The sequence below is a fragment of the Nyctibius grandis genome, chromosome 3 (assembly GCF_013368605.1).
Source record: "Nyctibius grandis isolate bNycGra1 chromosome 3, bNycGra1.pri, whole genome shotgun sequence".
NCBI classification, from domain to species: domain Eukaryota; kingdom Metazoa; phylum Chordata; class Aves; order Nyctibiiformes; family Nyctibiidae; genus Nyctibius; species Nyctibius grandis.
The window spans coordinates 18,303,634-18,328,766 of NC_090660.1; the positions used below are offsets into that span (position 1 = coordinate 18,303,634).

Below are 25,133 nucleotides of genomic sequence, written 5' to 3' on the forward strand. Positions count from 1 at the left end.
ACCACTTCCCATTCCTCAAGAACATCTCCATTTCACAGTCAGTCTGCTAAAAGTATACTTTCATGGTAAGAAGCAACACGAAGGCATGGAGCTGTCTGTAATCTCAAGAAAAATGTTTCAGTGCAGTGTAAAGGGACTGACAGTGTGCAAGTGGGCAGCAGGGCCCGTCACAACACAAACACGGCAGGCAACTGTATATGCAGAGCCAACAGGCACAGACACGCAGCAGTTAGAAGTCCATCTCCATTCTTTCTGTCTAAGGGCAATACCCAAAGTGCTACTCCATCCCTATTCTGTTTCAGAAGTGAGCACTTTCTTCCCTCACTCCTTTTGCTTCCCCTGTCCTCAAACATGTCAATACTTCCAACTGAATGGTACCGTGTCAGAGAATGCCTGAGCTTTTAGATTTTGCTACCTCACACCAGTTCATGCATGCACTTGAGTTTACTTTCAGAAGCTTACATTGACAGAAAGAAGGAAAGAAAAAGAAGTGCTGCATAAGAATAAAAGGATTTAGTTTTTAATGCTTCCTTGCTAGTAAAAATATTTGGCAGTTGTTGAAGATACAATACTCCTTGTAATGTCATTTTTATAAAGTATGAATGCAGTCTACTTAACATTTTGAAGAAACTGCATGTCAAACTCTCTTAACATAATTCCAAAACTCCAAAATTAAATTTAAACTGAGATTCAATCTAAACAACAAAATATCTTAATTTTAGCTTTCACAATACTCAGAACTGCCACTGAGTGCAAGATGAAAGCACTCTTTCTCTTGCATAAGTTTCCTCTGCCTGCAGAACAGTACTGGGACCCCTGTGTAGTAGCTTATACATTTATTAACGTTTCTTAATTTATCATATTTTTCTTTTACTTAGTGGATGTGCCTCTGGATGTGTGGACTGGTTGTTAAAGTGCTTTAAAATAAAACACTCCCCTCCACCAAAAGAAAATGTCCCTCAAAAAAACCACAACAGATGGGAGAATTTTATCTGAAGGACTTTGTACAGCATTTACAATGTCAGCATAAAGCATCTGAAACATGAGCATTCCCTGCAGACTGATGCAGTGCAAGCAGTCTCACACATTAGATACTGCAATTCCTCCGGATTCAAGATGCACAATACTTACAAAAACAACCCTAGAAGCACAGACAAATGCTGGTGGCTCTTCCTCTTCTTTTTAGAAACATAATAAAAAAATCTGCATTACTCTTTCATAATTTAAATACATAAGTAATCTCCACTTTTATTACTTCATGACAATGACTTCAAATTTACATTATTTTAAGTACCGTCATAATAGCTCCATGTATAATACAGATACTTGCTGATATCCTGTCAGAAAATAAAAAAAAAAAAACAAACCTTCCACTATATAAAAAAAAAAATATGCTGGAAAGACAAGAACACAGAACAGGGACTTGGTACAGACTATGATTTCAGTTTTATATCAACCACAGTTAACCCAAAATCAACAGATACACGGCGATATTCAAAAGCAGTGCAAATATCTTTGGAGGTTAGAATAAAATTATACTACAAGAACATAAGACAGAAGAAATTAAAAGGCAAGTACTTCAAGTACAGGAACCAGTCTCTGTGAGGTCCATCTTAGTGTTAGCCGGGAGTTCCTTTTCCCATCTCACTTCTTCCTCTGAAACACGTTAGCCAACATTGCACCTGATGTAGTCAGCTGGCCCATTTTGTTCAAAAACTTGGTCTTTGTATCTTCACTCACAAGACTTGCCGCAATCGACATTGAGCTAGGAAGGTAAAACATTTAGTGATGTAAGACTACAAAGAGAAAAGAACACTCTGCTGTTATTTAATAAGCATCTGAATGGTCTTTGCATTTTAGAGGTTTCAAGATCACAAAAGACCAAGGCATAGGGAAGAACTGAAAAATCATCACCACCAAGCCCAAATACACACCGTTAAATGAATTATCATGCCCTCACAGTCCTAGTGAAAAGTTGTAAAACTGTTTTTGTGCACACTAGTTTTTACCACCTTTAGAAGTCACCACATTCGCATTTGTCAACTATTTGGCAATTGCTCTAGTGACAAATACCTCTGTGAAAGATCGGCTTTACCTTCTCACTGGAAATGTCAATCCTTGTTTATTTAATATAAAAACAACCCTACTGGTCAGACCAAGGATCTATCTAGCCCAAGTATCCTGACTCTGACAGTGACCATTAGCAGACAGGTAAGGAAGAGTAGAAGCAAGGTAAGTACAAAACGGTGACCTCTCTCCTTAATTTCCAACTCTCTTATTTTCCAAATATTTCCACCTGAGCAGAGTTTAAAATTGGTGTGGACCGTCAATCTAGTAACTCCCAATCAATCTTTGTTTTATATTACTTGTTCAGCTTTCCATTGATCTCCTTGTAAATTTCTTGTAAACCCCACCCTGGAGCACTGAGTCCTGCTAGGTCTACCCCTTGCTGGGTAAAGAGCTTTCTCTTTCTGGGTGTTGTGAGTGTGACTCCTACTACCTTTGCTTGAGTGTTCCTACTTCATAGATACCAGAGAAGACAAACTGGACTAGAACGAGGAACCCAATCAATGCTGAACCTACAAGATGCTACAACTTCGAACAACTTGTTAAGAAATTATCCCAATGCTGCAAAATTAACTGATTTATTCTTTAATTTACAACATATCAGTGAGCTCCACTTCAGATATATGTAACTGTATAGCATAGTAAGAGTAATCTGTCTCATGAGTGCAACAAGGCAAATGTATAATAGCAGGAATATTAATAAATATTCCATACTTCCTATATTTGTTGTTAAAATGGCAAACATTTTTCAACATTAGACAGAGCCAATTTTACAAAACGTTACCAGTGAAAGTCTCCCTTGTGAGCTCAGCATGGACTCTGCGTTTCAACATTATACCTAAGATCACAAAATCTGTCTTACTGGCACAGGCCAGCTTCCAGGAACTGACTTTTCAGTCTGCAAGGTTATAAAAAGTTCTGTTAGACACTTTTGCATCAAGGCAAGTCAAGTTGACGTTAACTCCAAATTGCTTCAACAGAATTTCAACGATTTCTTCAAAGATAGCACGGATGCATTCAGTATTTTTTCCCATTTCATATCACAAAGAAAGGTGCTTAGCGATAACGAATTTTGGTTCTTTATTTAAACAGAGTACTTGAAAAAACAAAAGGGAAGCTTCTCACTAAAGCTGTACTGTGGATTTACAGAGAGCTTAATTGTATCATAACTCAAATGTATCCCCCATCCTTCTACTTTTTAAGCTGAAGTGAATCCCTGTGTTCTGCATTTCCACAGTGCCTAATGGACCTCGATCCCTGAAGGGGCCTTAGGTGTGCCTCGCACAGCATACCTAAGAGTATCACAAAGCAGACTCTCACGTATTTTCTTCAGTACATCTCCTATTAATGGAACAGGTTATTCAAATCAATCATCTCATTTTGAATATTATTAGCTGTTTTTTCTGAAAGCTCTGTAAAATTCCTCATTATCTAATATTTAGTGTTTAAGCATCATTTTATTGAAAGTATGATGTCTTCATCTTTACTGAAGTTTAAAATTTTGAAAATTGTATCTTTGGCTTGATTAAACATCTACAGTCAACTAAGGAATTACATATTTCCAGTTGATAAAACTTAGCAGGTAAGTTACTACTATTGTAAGATGGATTTCTTGTGCAATTTCCCTTGATTTCATGATAAAGCAAGGGCATATAACAGTTTATACTCACTATCAGCTGGCTAGTGACAAGAAGCTATTCCAGCCTATGATGTATCCTAGAGTTGTGTGTAACTAGGGACTATGATTTGGGAAATACAGTATATTCCAAGTGTTAGCAACATTAAGAAAATAAAACTGCTCACTTCAGAAAAGGAAGCCTAGCAACTGGTGACAAACCTGCAGTTTTAAGCAGACTGTGCTGTCATTATTCTAATGATCCTGAATAAGCTTTAGGAAAACCAGGAAATGTTCAATTGACTTCCGAAACATTTTTGGGGGATATCAGACATCTGATGTTAAAAATTAAGAACTGGAGCGTATAGAAGTTCAGGTTTTCTAATATTATGTTACTGTAAATAGAAAGATAATCCACAACACTCAATATACTTAAGAAGTTTAAATATGCCCCAAAAGTACTTCTATTACCATAAAAATTGAACATATAAACATAATAATAAAAGCAATATGAAATCAAATAATTTGAGTCTCATGTCTTTAAAAAAAATAATCAGAGAACCCAACAAGGCAATAACATATCTTGTCTGAAACAAGTAGTTCCATAGAAAAGTCCTTGCATTTACTCATTATTTAAAAAACAAAACAAAAACCAACCCACAAACAAAAACAATGTGTAAATGTCAAATTTTTTGATCAGTGTCTAGATGAATTATCTGCAACACAGAGTTCTGCCTGTTTTATGGGGAAGCTTTAGGTCAAAACAAGCATTCATGCTGGACATGTTATAAAAATCAGTTTGTAACATAAGTTGTTACCCATGATGGAAATACCTTGTTAATTGCTAAAGAAAAAGTTTAACAAGAGTGGCTATCCAATATTTAAAAAGACAAAGTTTAATCTTTTTTTAAAAACTATTTCTGTGACCCCATATTATTTGACCAACCTTTTCTAACAGTAAGGGGCAAAGACAAGATAGCCAACAGCATCTTATGATTTGCATCCAGTTTTATTTTTGTGCATGCTTTCTCATGTTGTTCACAAAAATCAGTAATTTATCTCCTAGTTGCATTTAAATCCTTTGTCAAATATATATTTAACCCTGAAATTAGGAACTGAAATTGGCAATGGCTTAGCAAGAAAAAGGAGATATTCATGTATATGAAAAGGTTATTTCTTCAGTGGTAAAGTATTTCGTGTTAATTTTGTACCATAAAAGATTGCAACCATAGCCTGATTTTGAATAAGAAAGGGGAAGGCTAAGTAAAGAATGAAGTAACACGTTGCAAAGACTTATCCTTTTCAAATTTTACAAGTTTTCAGCAGTTGAATTCTAAAATTCATTCAAGGTCAGGCTGGACGGGGCTCTGAGCAACTTGATCTAGTTGAAGATGTCCCTGCTCACAGCACGGGGGTTAGACTAGATGACCTTTAAAGGTCCCTTCCAACCCAAAAGATTCTATGACTCTATAAAAGAAAATACAATGGGTATTGTATCATGTTTGCATTTACCTGTTTCTTCAATGGCTTAATAGCACTGTGATTTCAAAATATTTTCACAAGAAGGATTTTAAGTCATACAGACCTCTTACATTTAGGTTAACATGTTTGCACTGATATAGGCTAAAGCAAGGTATGCCAAAACCCTACATGAAATAAAAGCTGGTCACTCAAACTCCAGCCATGCAGAGAATAGCTTTGATGAACTAAATAGGTTAAAAGATTTGAGAGAGGCAAAAAAACACATTAAACAGAAATTAAAAATCCTGTCCAACTGAAGACCACCACTTAAGAATTAGGAAGAGCTCAGCCAAGGAATTTTGTTTCATAACCTTAGGTTTCACAATTCAGTTAATACAGGTAAGATAATAAAAAACCTTCAGGTAAAGGTTAATGGTGTTCTTTAAAGAGACCAGTTTGATAGAGTGTACATTTGCTGCATTCTGGGAGAGAAAAAAAATTCTTTCACAATATAGTTGCCTGAGAAGGAATAAATTTCATATTTTCTAACGACCTCTCCTAAAAGGCTGTCAAGAAGTTGCTCAAGAAGTGATAAATTCATTTACCTTATATATTTAGATGCATACACTGCTTTTATTTTTTTCTTTACATAGTCAAAGTCTGAGGTGGTGGCTTTTTTATCGCACAAACAATTAAAATGAAAAAAGAATATCAGTTAGTTTGTAGATTAACAAAAAAGAGTCCACAAAACCCAGGCAGAGGAAATATTTGCAAAGTAATAAATGCCCATGTATGCAACTGATTCTAATGAATCAGCTTGTTTGTCAAAATATTAAGTCATTGCTTATGTGGAGGGATGTCCTTGCACAGGTCAGTTGGTGAGAGCCTACAGCAATTGCTTAGCATCAGAGCTGCAAAGAGTCTGGCTGTTAATTCTGCCTTATCACAATTACCTACTGGGTACCCACTATGCAAGGTACATACTACAGGGAAGACCTCGATAAAACTAATGCTTACTTGCAAAAATGGATGGGTCTAACAGGACAACTAGCAAGTTTCTACCTTGCCACGAATCATTACTGGTAGTTTGTTTTCTGAGGAAATAGCTGGCTTAAGTGCCAACCTTTAATATAGCTGAAGGCAAGCTATGCATTCACCGTTCTTTAAAAATAAGAAGCAAATACACAGCTGCTGAAGAATCTGAAGGATGCAGGAAAGGGATGAGCATTCAGAGTATGGCTACTGGGGACACACGCAGGTAGGTAGGCCAGAAAGCTCCATTTAAGAGAAGGCAGAAAGGATAAGGGCAAAAGCACAAAGCTTGAGGAAGTAACATAGTGAATCCCTAGGAAAATACAACAGTATGAATGAATGCATTTTTTGGTCCTTGACTGACTGGCTATTTAAATTGCAAGCAAGAAATATGCCTGTAGAGTGATTAAGTCAAATAAACCTGTTCTTATGCTGTGAATAACTAATATGTCAAAGAAATACCTACTTCATCATGAAAATAGCCACTCAACTGGAATACAGTTAAGTCAGTATAGTCCCTGCTTCATAATATTGCCACATGAAGAGGAAAGAGGAAAGAAGATGACCAACAGTGCGTTCTTCAGATCTTAAAGGTTTTGTATTTCTTCTCCCTTAGACAGGACTTCTATAGGACTAGAGAGAACCAACTACCTTATTAGAACAGATACACTATAGATTGTGATTTGTTGTAGAACCTGGGCATTTTTAGTCTTAAAATTATTTCATTTCCAAAGTCTAAAGTTCATTTCTAGTACACCTTTTAAGAGTTGACCTGATGCTCATGCCTCAAATGGATTCAGTTCTTACTACACTCCATTCATTATCAACTACACCATTAAACAGGCTAATTACCACTAGTAAAGCCTGAGATATTTTATTTGATGCATGAGAGACTAAGTCTTTTTCCACACCATGTCTCTTCTGTTCAATTCTTGTACACCTTTCCTATTTCAGTCATTCTCAAACTACCAGTTGCTTCCAGGATTTTGCCTGAGCTCTTTCAAGAAGTAAATTCTATCAATTTGTTACAGATATGGAAGCATGACATAAACAAACTTCAGTAATTGTCTTGATTCCCATGGCAAGGTATCAGGACTGAGGACAGATTCTCTTTTTCAGACACCTACTGTTTCTTCTCAAACTCTTCCTGGCAACACTGCTAAGGATTTATTAAGTTATATAATAATCCACGAGAAGTCACCTACTGGTATGCCATTCCAGGCAACAAGCAGGCAAAAGAACACATACATCTCATCATAATGATGTTTAGCTTTCCAGATTTGTGGGTCTGTTAGCTGCTTTTGTTATCAGGAGAGACACACACATATGATACCACCTCTACCACATGAGGCAAATCGATGCATATACACCATGTGTCTGATGCCTCACTGGAGAGCTGGGTTTACTGTGCATTTGTAGAATGGGTGTTTTACCGAAGTGCAACATAGGTGGCATTTTCCCAAAGCCAACATATTTACTAAACAGCATATTCACACATGTAGGTCAGTTTATACACTAGAGAAACTGTTCTCATGTGCAGTAGTCACATGCAAGCAAAGACAGCAGCCTGGAGCAGGTCATCACCATGGCCAGAACAATTCCTTCAGCCTGCAGGCCACCCCCATGAAAGAGGGCTGCTCAGTGCGTGCCACGTGTTGCTCTAAGCACTTAGACCAAGCACTGCCTGCTTTGTCAGATTCAGGACAGAAATTCAATTACTGCTTTAAATGTATAAAAAATGAAGAACAAAGTAACAGGGGAAAACAAGAATGTCATTGCTATGATACAAATAAAAATGTGTTGTCCTGTGTTTTACACTGAAGACAGAAACAACCACAAACTGAATTAAAGTTCCTAAAATCTGCTTTCAAATACAGAATATGTCAGTGCCGGATTTCTGGTCACAAGCCTTGGACACCATTAGGGAATACACTCTGCAGAACACTACTCTGGAGGCACAGAAAAAAAGAGAAGTGGAAGCCTTACCCCTGCGGTTCTTGGACGGTCTTGTTTTCCACTTTCTGTTCACATTCTTTTATCATAGAGCTTAAAATAACCTAAGACACATACGGAAGAGATATACATGACATTTTTTCTTTTACATTAACACTTCATACGAAACCTACTCCGCAACTAATTCTGACATTAGCAGAACTGTTTAAAAAGTTTTTCTGTTGTTTTTCAAGTGCATTTAAATTCCAGCTGTATGATAATGCCTTGTGGCTAGAAACAACATAACCATTCAAAATACTTTAAGGAAGAAAATGCTTTTGAAATAGTTACAAGTGATTAAGACTCCCTCCTGCTTCACCTGGCTTTTCAAAATAGAGCTAAAGCAAACTAACTTCTGTGGCACACGTCCTCATCTTCCTTTTTTCAAACAATACTTTTATTTAATAGCAATTAACTTTGACATACATTCACCTTCCCTCTATTTTTCTTTAGACAGTTTTCAAGTACCTTTCAAAATTCATATCTTTACCAACATTATGCATGAAAGAAAAAACAAAGAAAGGAAAGAAAAGAGTGTGATGGCATCCTGAGACAACATCTTAATGGAAAGGAAGTGTGAAAGCAACTTTGGTATCATTTCACTGGTGTCTTCCATGATTTCTATGAATCAAGGCTTTTTTTCATTACTTAAGCAATTGCAGCATTAAAGGTTTCCACAGAATATTTAAGACTAAAAACACTCCCACACTGGCATTTTACATTTCTCCAGCATGCCAAAAATAAAGGAATGTTTCCCAATAGCAGGCTTTGAAAGAAATCATACAGTTCATTGGACAGTTATATAACTCCCTGCCCTGCCCACAACAGTACTGTTTTAACACGTTAAGACAAAAGCATTTGAAACACATAGGCAAAACAGTTGCAATGAAGAGTGTAAAACTACAAACATATATATATATACACACATACCCACTGAATAAATGGAAACTTTCTCTGCTCACAGCTCAGAAAAAAAGCTAAGCACTTTGAGACAAACTTAAAATCTCAAAGATACAAGCAACTAAAATTAGTGTCTTACTAAAACCTGAATATATACAATAAAGGAAAAAAACTAATTTCAATTTCTAAAATACAGATCAATCACTAATGGTTACTACCAAGTGATAACTATTTTTAAATGTATTTATATACATAAAAAAGGTGGTTTCTGTCAAATCCCTATTAGACAGCTGCAGTACAAAATATCCTTTGAAAGCATTTATTACACTGATAAGATGTGGCCGGTTTGCAGATCTGTGCCACTGTTCACCCTATTTCTCCAAAAGTATTACTTCAACATTTGAAACAGTTTGGGTAGCAGGTGTTATATATCCTTGAATGTTTCAGAAAGCAGCATTCAAACCTGCATACAAGTCTAACAGGACCACAACTCTTACTGCTAAATTTGCTGTCCTTCATTTGCATAAAATATTGTACAAGTACTTAAACTCAAGAGTACAGAGGTACAAGAGATATGCATTCAGAATGCAGTGAAAAAATAACCTTTCTGTATCAAAACAAAACTGAAATTTCCAAGCATAGCAGCCATAATTTTTGTTACTTAGCATTTCTACCTGTGCATTGGAGCACTTCTACATTTTTGTACATCTATCTGAATCTAGATGTTCCAAATATCAACAATATGAAGTCTTGATCAAGGGAAAGAATAATTCAGCAAGAACCCAGAATTATTTGAATACCAGGATGGAGCTCCCAATCTATTGCACAGCTCCTTCCAGGAAGGCTGCATAATTGCTGGATGAAGTGGAGCGATTCTTCCCTCTTCCCCAAATTAATTTGTCTTAAAGTTCAGGGTGAAATAGAGGAAAGGTATAAATATAGTATCATATGGCAATTTTACATTATGATGTTGTACATTGCACTGCTCACATCTATTCACTTGGGTTCTCTTTGTTTGGTCATGACTCAAATCATTTAGACCTCCTTTAAGAGAGATATTTTAGAGATGTGACTATATTTGGAGACATTTAAGAGACATAACATGTGCTTAAGTATTATAAACATTACTGCAGATGGACTAAATATTTTTATTAAGTACTGATTATATCTCACTATCATGCAACTCAAAATCCAATTATTTTGAAAAGAAATACAAGGCAAGCGGAGAAGGGACTTGACATGAATTAAGAGATGCTGGCAAAGTAAATGAAAAAAAAGAAATGGCTGCATAAGGTGAAATGTTTATTTTAAAGATAAGAGGGTCTCACTTAAATGCCCAACTTGCACTTTCCTTTATATGAATGAAAGGAAAGCAAATATGAAGGATAAGTGGTAAATGCTGCCTGACAGAATCACAAGCCAATTCCACAAATGTTACATTTTCAAGATGAGCATAAACTCTGTACTGATGTTAGAGCCACAAGAGCTAAGGCTCCGTAAATGATAAAATGTGCTTTTGTAACCGATATACCAACTTGAGTAACACCACAGTGACCAAAATAATGAGAAATGGGTTAATGCTCTTTATGGTAATGTCTAACTATCTGAAACAGCAGAACACATTTACTCCAGACAACATAATTTTAAGACAGAAGGCTTGAAAGATAGACACTAGAACTAACTGGGCCTCAGAGGTCTCTTATCATGGTGCCTACAAACACCCTATTGTAGCAAGGAGCTGATTAAGCACCAGATTTCCATTTCTACAGTAAAAGCTGTAGTGAGTTTTCTAACCCACTGGAGCAGGAGTAAGTATTTTCAAATTTATGTTTCTCTCTGGCTAAAAAAATAAAGCGCTTGGAATCATGCCTGAAGCCAATTAATCACAGTGATGCAGAATGTGGTAAAGGAGGATTGAGAGCTGTTTTGACTTATTTATTTTTAATCCTATTTAAGCCCTCTGTTCCTTCTCTGGCCACAAGACTCAAACTCAATCAAATAAGCTCTTTTGTTCTAAATTCAGGGCATCTTTTGAACTGACTATGCCCTTAAACCTTAGAAGTTGCACTAGCAACTATATAAAAATAAAGTATTAGTATTTGTATCAGTTATCCCATTAGTGAATATGATGGAACAAAGAAAATGAAACTAAATCCAACTTCTGCCTACTGCAGCTTTCAGATATATTCTTAGACTTCCCAAAACACAATACATCTCCCATCTCTCTCTGCGTACAGAGTATCATTGCCAGATCTCCTCCAGTGCTGCCTGTGGTAAGGAAATGCAATTCCGTTGCCTCTGACTGATGCTCAGGTCACTACTGTCCCTTCTGACTCAGCCCTCTGAAGTCAGATTATTTCCTTTTAGGTCTGAAAGTTCCTCAAATTAATTCACCTCCAGTTCCACATACTGTAAATTATATAAAATAATATAATATACAAAAAATAAAAGAATGAGACTATAGGCCGTTAGACTGAAAACTGGAAGAAGGGACTTTGTTACCAAGAACTTCAAACTCCTAGAGAATATAGTCATCTCAATACAATCACTTTTGCAAACATAAGGAAAAGTAATTACTTCTCTCAAGTACAAAGTAATCCATGAAAGTGCAGGATTAATCTTCAAAAAACAGAAAGATGTTCCTTTGTGCATTTTGGTTAAATCTTTTCCTCCATCACTTGAAATGTTCATACTGTCAAGATTTTCCCAACATGCAACTAAACTACATCTCCCATTTTCAGCTACTGACTTAATATCTGCATGTTTCAATCTCTGTTAGTGTTCATCTTCTTCAAGTATTTACAAAAAAGTGCATAGACATATAGCCAAGATTTTCAAGTTTCCCAAGTTAACTCTTCTCTTTTGCTACTTTCTGTAAGCTCCTTCTACCAGAGAAGATCTCGTTAGCTCCCATGTTGTCCTGTCTGCTTTTTATAATCTGCTTTTTATAGTTCACAGAATCACAGACTGGTTGAGGTTGGCAGAGATCTCTGAAGGCCATCTGGTCCAACCCCCTGCTCAAGCAGGGCCACCTACACCCAGTTGCCCAGGACCACGTCCAGATGGCTTCTGAATATCTCCATGGATGGAGACTCTGCAACCTCTGTGGGCAACCTGTGCCAGTGCTCTGTCACTCTCACAGTAAAAACGCGTTTCCTGATGTTCAGGACGACCAAGCTGGTGAAGGCTCTGGAGGGTCTGACCTATGAGGAACGGCTGAGGGAGCTGGGGTTGTTTAGCCTGGAGAAGAGGATGCTCAGAGGTGACCTTATTGCAGTCTACAACTACCTGAAGGGAAGTTGTAGTGAAGTGGGAGTCAGCCCCTTCTCCCAGGCAACTAGTGATAGGACAAGAGGACATAGCCTCAAGCTTCGCCAGGGAGGTTCAGGTTGGACATTAGGAAGAATTTCTTTTCAGAAAGGGTTATTAGACATTGGAAGGGGCTGCCCAGGGAGGTGGTGGAGTCACCATCTCTGGATGTGTTTAAGAAAAGACTGGACATGGCACTTAGTGCCACGGTCTAGTTGACATGGTGGTGTCAGGGCAATGGTTGGACTCAATGATCCCAGAGCTCTCTTCCAACCTGATTGATTCTGTGATTCTGTGAACCTCCTGTGTTTTGGTGTGTGCCCACTGCCTCTGGTCCTGTCACTGGGCACCACTGAAAAGAGCCTAGCTCCATCCTCTTTGCACCCTCTCTTCAGCTATTTATATACACTGATAAGATCTCCCCTGAGCCTGCTCTTCTCCAGGCTGAACAGTTCCAGCTCTCTCAGCCTCTCCTCCTATGACAGATGCTCCAGTCCCTTCGTCACCTTCGTGGCCCTTCGCTGGACTCTCTCCAGTAGGTCCATTCTTCTGTACTGGGGAGCCCAGAACTGGACACAGTACTCCAGATATAAAGTGCATCCCATGTATTTCAGGACTATACTTTCCTCATGCTTGCCTATCATTTCTGTCCTGCACTCCACCAATTTTCATCTGCATTTCCTTGGATATATTGTGGACATTGATTTTAGTGTATCCTTGTTTTGATGAAAAAACAGACGATAAAAATATTTCCTTTTTCTTCAGTCTACAAAGATCTGTGTTTCTACATGCATTTCTGACAGTTGAATATTTCTCTGAAGAGGTCCTTGGCTTAGAAATACATTTTAAAAGATTTTACTGTTTTTTTAAATCATGGGACCTATTCCTTATCAAAAAACCCTTTAATGCTCTGTTTTGATACCACTTATGAGCAGCTCTCCTTAACTTCTGGTTTTAAATACCATTACTTTTCAACTTTCACTGCCACCTGTGTCTCATACTCAGTTAGTAAACACAGCTGCTCACCTCATGCTCTGGCGAGAGATGTTCCATGTCAGTTCGTAAACACTTAAGTCCTGGTAAAAAGTGATTGACCATTAAATCCTCTGAAATAACTAAAAACCAGGTTGTTAAAGTATTATAAGGACTGTCTTCTGAAATAATACAATTTTTTTTTCTGTCTTCTGATAATGTTATTCTACTGAACATAGGGACAAGCTACAGCAGCAAACCCCAAGAAAACAGAACAGCATTTGGTACTTCATGACTACTAAAAATAAAAAAGGTCTTGGACATACTTAACTTCATTTATTTCATACATCCATACCACTATTTTCATACTTTTTCTTAATTTACTGGTTAAGATCAAGGGCTTTGTTTTTGTAGGTTTTTTTCCTTTTCAGTTCCACTGTATTGGGTCTGGCTGAGATGGAGTTAATTTCCCCCATAGCAGCCCTCATAGTGCTGTACTATGTACTGCTAGCTAGAAAGCTGTCGATAACACACCAGTGTCTTGATTACTGCTGAGCGGTGCTCGCACAGCATCAAGGCTGTCTCTCCCAACATTCCCCCCTCACCAGCAGGCTGGGGGTGGGCAAGATCTTGGGAGGGGACACAGCCAGGACAGCTGATCCAAACTGACCAAAGGGATATTCCATACCGTATGACACCTGCTCAGCAATAAAAGCTAAGAGAAAAGAGTGGGGGGGCATTCATTATTACAACATTTGCCTTCTGGAGAAACTGCTACGCTTACTGAAGCCCTGCTTCCTGGGAAGTGGCTGGACATCACATGCTGATGGGAAGTAGAGAATAAATCTTTCGTTTTCCTTTGCTTCCGTGCATGGCTTTTGCTTTACTAAGCTGCCTTTATCCTGACCCACGAGTTTTTTTCCATCTTACTTTCTCCTTGCTCTGTCCTGTTTAGGATGGGATTGATAGAGCATCTTGGTGGGCACCTGGCATCCAGCCAAGGCCAACCCACCACCTCCACCTTCTGTGAAAACCTCTTTATACCGAGCAGATCATGTTTTACATCACACATTCAAAGACAAACTCAGTTATTTCTCAAGTATTATCTTCTGCCCCCACCAGAGAATTAAACAGCTAAACTTTCCCTAAAAAAAGGATACAACAACAGGAAAGAGCACTGTAGGCTTCAAACAGGTGAGTAGCGATATCCAGTCTCTTCGAATCCACAGACTGCTGGTTGTTGACCAAGGCTAACTTGTGCAAGTGTGGAATAACAACTGTAAAAGTAAATACTGGAATAAGTATTTGAAATTGCTTTCTGTAGACTTGCTTAGCATTAAACAGTCACTAAGTGGCAATCACAAACATCTGAAGCATCACACATCAGTGTGGAATAAGAACTGCAAATAATGGCTTTTGATGGGACTGCGCTTGCAGATTTGACTGATCAATTCAAACTTGAAATAAAACTGTGGTAATACCACCTAAAATAAAAAGGTACCCCAGAGTACCTTTGAAATAGTAACAGTTTACAGAAAATATTTTGCAACATTATTACTCTCCTGCTGCTAAAGCTGTCTAAAAGATGCTTCTATTTTATAAATACAGCTGATAAGCTAGTGACAGAGATATGCATGTCATGAGAAATCTTCACTGACTGTAGAGGAAGCCTATCTAATGAGTTTAGCCTGCTAAACTAGATGCCTGCAGTTGGGAGGCATGATAGCTCCTCATGTTTTGTTTACAAGTGCCTTTAAGTCGGTCTAACAAAAAACTTTGCTCTTCTATGTGCTTCAATATTTCAGGGCCATGAAAAAAAAAGCTCTTTTGTTAATGTGGGATGCACTTACATTTAAGATGTGTGGAATAGTCTAAATTTATATGCCAGCAGGAGATGAAGAAATGGGGGAGGAGGGGAGAGGAAAGCATTTTGCATGTCAAGTAATTCAAAATAAGACAACTTCAAATTTGCACTGCAGCAAAGTGACCAGTCCCCTCCAGCTCTGAAATCATTCATTACCACGTGCTGGTGTTCTATATACAAACCAATGTTAGGTAAAGTGAAATTTATATTAGCAAAGTCTTAAATACTGGGACATATCAAACTCTTGAAAACAAGAGTTTTCATCAAACTTTTTGTAAAGACAAAAAAACCCAAATCAACATAAGTAGCATACTGTTAGCTTTGGGACAGAAAGAGGAAGACTGCATCTTCCCACTGATGCAACTTACATTCATCTCTAAATCTGGGCTCAGCATTAGGTCCAACTCTTCCAAATGTTTTTATGATTTCTGTATGTAGAGAATGTTGGTCTTGATATTGAGGGTCCTCCAGGAAAGACGCCAGCTGCATTTTTACTCTTTCCAGAAGCTTAAATATTCACAAAGAAATAAAAAGTATACAAAAGAATGAAGCTGATAGAAACTCTTACGGTCAGTTCAGAGTATGTCTATAATATTCCGTATTTCAGATGACAAACCTTGGGCATCCTGTTAATTTACATTTTTTTTCTGATAGCATGTTCCAGACTCTTTGATGCAGCTCTACATTTTAAAGACCGTTAACAGTGTTTTAATCTGATCTATCTTTAACTATAGACAGGTGCTTCCGTATAGCCAGTCTTTCCTCCTGAGTTTTCGTTGGTTTTGATACTCAAAAACTTTGATTTTTTTACCTGCTATTAAAATCCCCCTCTTACTATTAATATCTTTGGAGTTTTCCTGTTTAAATAGAACTGAATTCACTTTTCTTTGTTAATAAATATCAATTAGTATGCTGAAAAATTTTCTGCAGAAGACAGAGACGCAAAAGTATGCAGCATAAAATCAATAGAATTAAAAAGATTTCTTCAACTAAAGGCTAGAAAACTGAAAATACAAATATATCTAAGATTACGTGTTTAATTTGGATTCAAAGTTGTAAAAATAACATTTTCTGATACATTTTGGAAGGCAATATCACCTCTGTTCTCTAAGGCTTATTATAATTAGTGCAATGGATACAGTAATTTTTGTGTGGTAACAAAACAGTATTCTTCCCAAGCTGATTATAGGCATGCATTCCAAGCTGCAAAATTGTAACTTATCCATCTTCCAAGTACTTGTGAGTCATCACTGACTTCTTACTCACATTTCCTCAAACACATTCTTTTAGAATATGTTGAAGTTACAGGAAGAATGCAAGCTCTGCCAAAAGCTGCAAGGACTTTAAGAAGAAATTAGATTGTACAGTTATTATATAAAAGAAAATACAGTATTTCTACTGCTTACAGCAGAATCCTGGGTGTCTTTTTCAGAATTCTGATCTACTACCAAAGTTTCATCATTTAAAAAACAAGGAGAAATTGCATATCTATATTATCCTCAAGGATTATTTCAGTTATGTCACTATGATGTCTTTTAATGCCATCTTGGACACCATGGGCTAAACCAGCAGATATGACAGGAACTACAAGAGACTTGTGCCCTTCTAAAGCAGTTGGAAGCCAAGCAGGACATCCCAAAGCATCTAAAATGGTACAATATACTTATGTGGAGGTAACTGAATCCCTCCATGACTCTTTGGTTAGCATTTTAAAGTAAATCTATTGTATTTGGAAATAATGGACTTTGATTTCTCAACTGTATGGGAGAACATTTCAGAAAACATTTTGAGCACGGGATTTTCCATCTTCTAGCACAGGCCTCCTCCTCTGCATGTCTGTTTTTCTTTGTTTATGTTTGGCCTGATATTTAGAGGGAAATGTTGTTATTAGTTAAAAGAGGGTTGGTTTGTTTCCAAAAAAAAAAAAGAAAGAAAAGACCATAGCAAAACTGGAAAGCATTTTGGAAGAGGATATAACAAAGGAAGAAATAATTTATAAGATGCTTTCTTTTTTCTCCAAGTTCATTAATAAATTACTGGATTTCTGGATTTATAAAAAAAATCACTCACTTCTTATGCTACCAAAACAACAGCCTGACAACAGGTGTCTTACCTCTCTCTGTGTAACAGTTTCCATGATGGTCCCAAAAGCAGGAATTGTTGCAATCCTTACTGAACTACAATAGAAAAAATAAAGTCTTTAGGATGCATTAAACATTAAGAACAAAATTAATTAAAAATAAAGCAAAATTTAAAAATTAGTACTTTAAGATACATTAGTTTCTAGCAATGACACAACACAAAAAGCAGACCAGGAAAAAGACAGACAGGATTAACTCAAGGTCTCAGTCTGAAACTCACAATTCAGGATCACTGGACAAGGTAACAAGGGCCGGAGCAACCCGCTTGTCAACTAAGGCTTCATTCATGCCTCGAAGAGTCAGCTGTAAACCAGTCAACATGCAATAAAAAACGGTTTGGTAAACTTGAAGAACTGGGTTAGCTGTGACTGAGGATGGGCAGGCAGACTCTTGTTTTTTTTCTGGGTTTAGTCACCCACACAAGATGTTAAAACAATTAAAACTCTATTCGTGCTGTAGCCTTTATTAGCAACAACCTATTAGTGAGATTAGCAAAGCATCCCTCCTTAGCTTGAAAGAAATATCACATCACAACGTCCAGGAAATTAAGTACTACAGTTGTCTATCAGAAATTAGATCCAGCCAAAACTATTCTGCATTTCAGTAACGCAGATGACATTTGATTTTGCTGATAAATAAAGCTGATAGCATTACAGAACATATCAATATCCAGCTTTCTGCTAGAAATGATGTAAGCAAATTTCAAAACTGAGAATATGATTATAAATATAAAGTGACATTGATTTAAGTTTTCTATTCAAAGTTTATTCAGCAATTTTATCCAGTTTAGTTCTAGGTGTTGCAGTAAACCTTTTTATTTATAAATAAGTGATTTAAAAGTTACATTTGTTTAAAAGTAATTCAATTTTTGTTCAGCTAGAATAAGAAATAGAACTGATGGTTATTTCTTCCAAAGTATTAAGAGGGATGCTAGGTATATAAGACAGTCAGGAAACTTACATTTCAGGGTCACTGGAGAGAGTAATGAGAGCAGGAACAACTCTCTGAGCTACCAGAGTTTCATGTACCCCCTTCACCAACAGCTGAATGGTCGGAGCAGGGGGGTATCACAGGTGATGCACGGAAAGAGCGAGCACAGTATCATGGGAAGAAGAACGGCACAACCAAGAGAGAGAAAGAAAAAAAAAAACAAAACACAAAAAGCAAACCAAAATTAGAAGCTAAGCAAATACTGCTACACTAGTGCTTCATATACGCAAAGGCACGAAGAAAGCTCAAGTGGTCTGGCAATCAGCACTAACCTGACAAATTCAACAATATGATGTTTTCTCTATTTTCAGCTATTTTAAAACTTGAACTCTCAAAAGTTTAGCAAATAATTATGTATTATAATTCAAGTACTGATATAATTATGTATTAACATTATACATGCAATTATGCACAATTAAATACTAAAGCAATGCCAATTTGAGTTTGACAGTTTAATCCAAATGCTATTCCTAACTCCATGGAATGGTATTTATTACAGTAGGTGGCTGTCACATGCAAAATAGATGTCTTTAGCCAGGCCAAACGTCTGTAGTTTTCCCGCACTGAGTGATACCTTTCAGACCTTTCACAATGTGACAAACAGCACCTTCCCAGATGCCACTAAGCTTTCCTCAAACTCATTCAGGACTATTTTAGATTTAACTGCCAACCAAGCAGTATGTATGCAAAACTTCTCAAGTTTCCCTTGCTGGTCTATGCAGGTAGAAAATGGAGAATCCTTGGATTATCCACGAAATGTATTTCACCAAGTCTTTTCGCAAACTAAGGAAGAGATATATTTGTTGCAATACATCACAAATGTTAAAAACTGACATCACAGTGAAATTTATTACCCATATATGTGTGGAAATCGTTTGAATTTAGATGTTCCCAGGTGATTTTTTTTTTTACATTACTTATGTAGCTATACATAAACATACATTTGCTGTGTATGTAGCAGATGCCCTTTACATGTTTTCTACGTATGAAAACCTACTCATTTTCAAAAATGACAAGTTCCAAACTTTCTCCGTATTCAGCAAAACAGGTTTTTTTGTCTGCATTAACAAAAAAGGGAAAGCCTTGATATTTCCATCTTTATCTCATGTAAAGAAGACTGCATATATTTGCTGGTTTTAGGAGATAAACGTAAAAAGCTTATCAGTAGTTTCTGTGAGAAATTTGAAATGTCTTTTTAATAATTAGCTATATTCTAATTACTCAAATTACATAATGAACACAAATTAAATTCTAATGCTTTCCTCCCAGCAGTGTAACAACAGAGCACGCAAGATCTATAGGGCATAGGGAAAGCAGTAGCCATCAGTATACCACGCAGTACTAAAAGCAGGCAATATTTACACCCTCTAACTAGAGAACGTTTTACTTTCTGCTGTTCGTTGGAGCATTCCTGTTTTACCAACTCTGAATTTAAACAAAGTAAATTGTGAAAGATTGGAAGGAACCTGACTTTCCAGAAGCCTTCTATACAAAGCAATAATTTTTATTAAGCAATATTTGTGTGTGCATGTATGTCCGTGCATGCATGGGCACACACATGCACTGAACATATTGTGGCCTTACAGATAATAACTAGAGAAGGACGAATGGGGAGAGAATTGTTAAGCTGTGTAAGAACATATGCATTATTGCTGCAAAGCACCTGTAGTGGGAAAGCTGCAACTTCCTATGCTTGTTATTCAGAAGGTATTAGGAATGGCAGTTCAACTACTACATTTTAACATTAATACATCTCACTATTATTTACAGTGGCAACAACTTAAAAGTGTTGATGTGTCAAGCTTATGGGCTACTCTTCAAACAGCTGTTAGGGACTGTCTGACTACAATGATCTTACTCTTATATACAGATTCACCAATTTTCCCATTGATTAAAATAGAGAATGCTTATTATTTTCAATTTTGAACAAATAGGGGCTTGAGTTTTCTTTACTTAATTTTGAGAAAAGCCTAGAGGTAATGCAGTGCTTTGAAATAAAATGCTTGGGATTTGTATAATTAGCAAGCAATTTCGAATGATCTTGGCTTCATGGCTACACGGGCTGCCACACTTTTAATTATGGTAAAGCATGGTAAACAGCATCATTCTGTCTTACAGAAAATAAAACATGCTTTATAATTCAAGTGTAATTCTGAAGGTAAGTGTTCCTAGCCTTGAACCTAAACAGACCAACAAAGCTTCTAACTCAACTATGCATTTCACATTCAAACCAGCTGCAATCATATCCGTTTGCATCAACATTCAAATGGGAAACCACCAACAAAGCATTAACATAGAGCAACAGAAACAGCTGGATGGGCAAAGCTACTGGATGTAGCATGTAAGGCTACAGTGAGACAGACAAGGCAAGTTTTTATCTTTTGATTCCTCTAGATCAATGTGTGGTCATTACTTACGCACACTACACCTTAGAAATTGTAGCACAAAGCTTCCTGCCCCCAAAGGAGAGGAGGGGTAGAACAGATCCAAATCACTTCTGCATCCTTCCAATCCTCAACAGACTGTAAAGGTTTGGTAACGCAGTCTGGCAGGCCCAAATTACAGCAGTCTCTGTGCTGCTGTACAGAATCTTTATAGTTCTCACACAGCTGTCCTGCAGGTGATATATTCTTTTATCTTACTATCTAATTGCTGGGTTTTGCTATTCAATAGCCTCTGAGATGTCAGAAATTCCTTGAATGAAGGAATCTTCCAGAAGTGAAACCAACTACTGCCACCTCTTTACACAGGTGACTTCCCAAATTTACATATTGCCACATATAAATATGCATGCTATGGCTATCATGGAAGTGGCAATATGATATTATTTTCAAGTGAGAAAAGTGTCTGTGACAAAAGTTACCTATGCTTTACCAAAAATTGAAGTATATTAGGAAACAAGCAGTCAAATAGCATGCAGGACTGCCTAAAAATAATCAACATACAGTTGAATTTGAAAAGAAACTGCAACCAAGGCAACAGTCTGTTGTAACTGAGGTCTTTCACATGTTTGGCTAATGCTTATTAAAAAAAAAAAGATTATTACAAATATAAAATATAAGCAATGTTCTTGTTAGATTTAAAGAAAAAAAAAAAAGAAAAAACCCAAACAACTAAAAAATATTTTAAGGGTGACCAAAAATTGCTGCCATCTTTTTAAAGGAGGAGGAGGGAAGACAAGGTTGGATGTTTTCAACTGAAGTCTCAGGATACAGTCTTAAAGTGGTTGTTTAGTGCTTTATCTGCAATGACTTGCAGAGCTGCAGTCAAGAACGCTAATGGTTATGTTAAGTGCTATTTTTTCTGAGGCAGACTTGATATTCGTTTTTGCAAATAGATACAAGGTGGCAGGTTCAGCTACAGGTCCACTGCAAAGCTATCCAAATGAGTCAAGTGTGGAAGAAACGCAAAAAAGAACAGAAAAAAAAAAGACATGGACTGCGATAAAGTGATTAAAAATATGTCTTTCTAACATGCAAAAAAAAAAAAAAAAGAAAAAGGTAATCTCTTTGTTCAGCAAGTGGAGTATGTCCCAGAGGTTTTGTATATGCCTTTTTTAATTAAGACTTGATGAAACAAAGGCATGATGTGGAAATAAAAGTAAACTTATTAGTTAAATGTAACAGTCCTTATCCTGAACAAATTTACAGACCTTAAGGGAAAGACGAAGCTGTCACTATGTGGCAAATAAAAGAATTGTAAATTATTTTAATTTTTACAAAAATTACAAAATTGGTTAAGTGTATGTTTTTACCACCATTTTTGGCACCAGTGGAAACCAGTTTGAATTATAATGCAACTGCATTGCACAAGTATACACAAAAAGTATTGAAAACCGGTAACTTGTGAATTAGGCTACTGATGACGTGTTCAATAGCAAAAGCAAATGCTAAAACTCAGAGATGCTTGTTTATGTTTATCTACAGACCTAAGCAAACACATTTGACAATGTATTTAATTCTGGTTTGAACACAGTTTAGCAATGAAATGCGTTTTAATAATCAGAAAATGTTTTTCGGCATGCAATAATCAGAATGCAACAATCAAGTCAGCAGCAGATCAAAGAACACACACACATAGTTACTACAGAAACAGCTTGCAAGTGGCTAATGACAAATTGCTTAATGAAAGATGTGCTGTTGAACAGAGAACAGAAACAACGGCACAACAACTTCCTGCTCCATCACGCAGTACACAACTTATTTAAGCCATTTGTAGTTTTTAAGAATGTAGCAACATTATCTGAATCACTGTTTTTAAAAATAAACTCTAGTTTTAAAATGGTGTAAAAAAGTTTGGATAACACTTACCTCAAACATTCGAGCAGCTGTACATCGAACAAGAGCAGAAGTATGGACAACTCCATACCATAAGACAGTTAACAGCAGCTCATGATAAGCTGGGTTTGCACTAGAAGAAAACAGTTGGGCACTCAAACAAACAAAAAAAAATACTCCCAAACCCTGAATATGTTCTTTGCCTACAAAATGTAGTCTCAAGAATCCACTGCTCAACAAATCTAAAACTCCAACATTTATCCTCTCTGAAGGATACATAATATTTATCTCATTCTGAAGGATATGCAACATGTTGCTATCTAGAAAACATGTTGCATTTTCAACTTCATTTTTTAAAAAAACTTTTAAGAACATAATTTTCAATAAATTATGACACTGAACTGAATGCAAATACATATCTAGAACACATCATAATAGTATGGAAAATACAAAATAAATTTCCGTTTTATCCTCAATGACTGATTTTTGCGTGGTTTTTTGTTTGGTTTTTGGTGTTTCTTTTTTTACACTTCAGAATTTTTTTTACCACTACATTTTTAATCTACAGATTAAAAGTTTAAATTTTGTGAAACACCAGGGAAAAAAAAGCAAATATACCCTTTATTCACCCGAAGCATCACAGTTATTAAAATTACAGCCAATTAGCAGCTTTTAATAGAAACTTCTAATGTATTTAAATCTAGTCAACTCCAAGGTATATTTCTTTACCCCAGTTCCACAAAGGAAGCTTTCAGGCTATCAAGAGGAGCATGGGATAGTGAAAGCATGGTCATTACATCTTCTAAGAATCCAACTAACAGCTTGCGGTCTTCTTCCTGAAAGAGGAGCGTACAATGTTGAATGTAGTAGAAGTACTGCTGCAGTTGTGATGACCTACAGCTATGAAAGAGACAAACTGTGAATGAGACCAAACTAGATTTAGCCTTTAACAATCTTCTTATGAACTTCAAAAATGTGGTTTAAGAACAAGAACCTTTCAAAGCAAACATGAGACTGTATTTCTGTATTTCATCAACTAAGCACAGAGTGATGCATAAATCACCCAAACTGTTTTACTGAAGAAACTTTTAAGAAGTGTACTTAAGCACTTTCATGGCTCCTGACAGTTTGTGGTTGCTCACAGTCCACTAAACATTTGTGAGATGATGAAGTATTTATTTTTTCCTATAAGCTAAAGCCAGTCCATAACTGCTGGTTACTGGAAGATTAGGTAGCATTATTTATGGAGTGTTTATTCTAGTACTAGGTAACACTAAAATTTTAAGACTCCAACCATGCCCAAAATGGCGATTTACCTGCTTATCTGTTTCAGTAAGTTTTGCAAAATTATGTTCGCAGGGGTCATAGTTAAATGGCCAAAAACTCATTTATGGAATAATATTAATATTTTTGATAGAGGTACATGGCAGCTGTCAATGTCTGAGAGTTAGCAGTGGTGAAGATGCCAGATGTCATTTTAAGATTTAGTGAATTCAGGTTTTAACACTGATAACTATCATCTAAATGTAGTAGACAACCTGACTAGAAAACTTTGCTTTTAAATGTGCTTGTAGCTGACCACTTATCTACCTATCTTCAATGCTCAAGAGCATTGTAAGTTTTCAAATAAAACTTTAAGGGGTTTTTGGTAGAATAAATTTTACATATTATTATACATTTAACAAACACAAAAACAAGCCTACCTGAATATAACATGTAAGGACCCCTGTTGCATAGATGGGAACCGTGGCTTTTGTTAGCACTCCATTACCTGCTGTGGAATCTAATGAAACACAGTGAAGAATCTCAGTTTTATATATATGTATATGTGTATATATGTGTGTGTGTAATATATACACTATATAGTTTTTATATATATATAAGGTAGACTTATATGTGTGCATTATAAGTATTATATATATACACATTTTTATATATACATGAAGAATTTATATACATATATATGCATATATACACGCACACATGTGCTAAAATAATGCTCAAGTGGTGTTTGGATTTGAGATTTTATTTGTACTTCACACACACAGCCAATCTACAACTTCAGTGTTCCATGCAGATTAAGATTAGATTTTCAACATTTCACAAAGATGACAAATTTGAGAACTGCAGTCTGAAAATGTTATTTGAACAAGAGACTGACAGTTTTTTTCCAGTTGTGGATAAAATCAATTTTTATTCATTTGAGTAAAAAGCTAACTTACCTATGTTTTCCTCAGACAGTCTTAAGATTTCCTGGAACTGCGGTTTTACCTGTACAAAGGATGGTGAATGCCGTGTAAGAAAACCTGTTACCACTGTCAATTTACTTAGGAAAAAAGGAATAAAAAAAGAACCACAAAACAATAGAAAAAGGACATTTTGAACGTATAGAAAGAAAAAAACCTTTAAAAAGCATAGCCAGCTTTAACGAAAATTGAAAGTACGACATAAGAGAGCAAAAATTTCTATTAGTACCCACACTGAGGTAGCAGTATTTAGCACTTCTCATACCA

General features: G+C 36.4%; 1 protein-coding gene across 2 annotated transcripts in view; it reads right to left on the minus strand.

Annotated features, from left to right (window-relative positions):
* Nucleotides 1-1,214: 1,214 nt before the first annotated feature.
* The window catches only part of RELCH (RAB11 binding and LisH domain, coiled-coil and HEAT repeat containing), an 88,751-nt gene continuing 64,832 nt past the window's right edge, over nucleotides 1,215-25,133 (minus strand). The window contains exons 19-29 of one of the 2 annotated variants that reach the window (XM_068396814.1): nucleotides 24,843-24,891; nucleotides 24,324-24,403; nucleotides 23,350-23,456; nucleotides 22,654-22,753; nucleotides 17,574-17,656; nucleotides 17,326-17,389; nucleotides 15,581-15,719; nucleotides 14,509-14,625; nucleotides 13,403-13,491; nucleotides 8,162-8,232; nucleotides 1,215-1,765 (exon numbers count right to left, since the gene is read on the minus strand). In XM_068396814.1, the coding sequence (XP_068252915.1) occupies nucleotides 1,645-1,765; nucleotides 8,162-8,232; nucleotides 13,403-13,491; nucleotides 14,509-14,625; nucleotides 15,581-15,719; nucleotides 17,326-17,389; nucleotides 17,574-17,656; nucleotides 22,654-22,753; nucleotides 23,350-23,456; nucleotides 24,324-24,403; nucleotides 24,843-24,891 (1,020 nt within the window). In that variant the 3' untranslated portion in view covers nucleotides 1,215-1,644. Of the gene's footprint in view, nucleotides 1,766-8,161; nucleotides 8,233-13,402; nucleotides 13,492-14,508; nucleotides 14,626-15,580; nucleotides 15,720-17,325; nucleotides 17,390-17,573; nucleotides 17,657-18,313; nucleotides 18,397-22,653; nucleotides 22,754-23,349; nucleotides 23,457-24,323; nucleotides 24,404-24,842; nucleotides 24,892-25,133 lie in introns of both variants that reach the window. The other variant, XM_068396813.1, reaches the window with a different exon arrangement.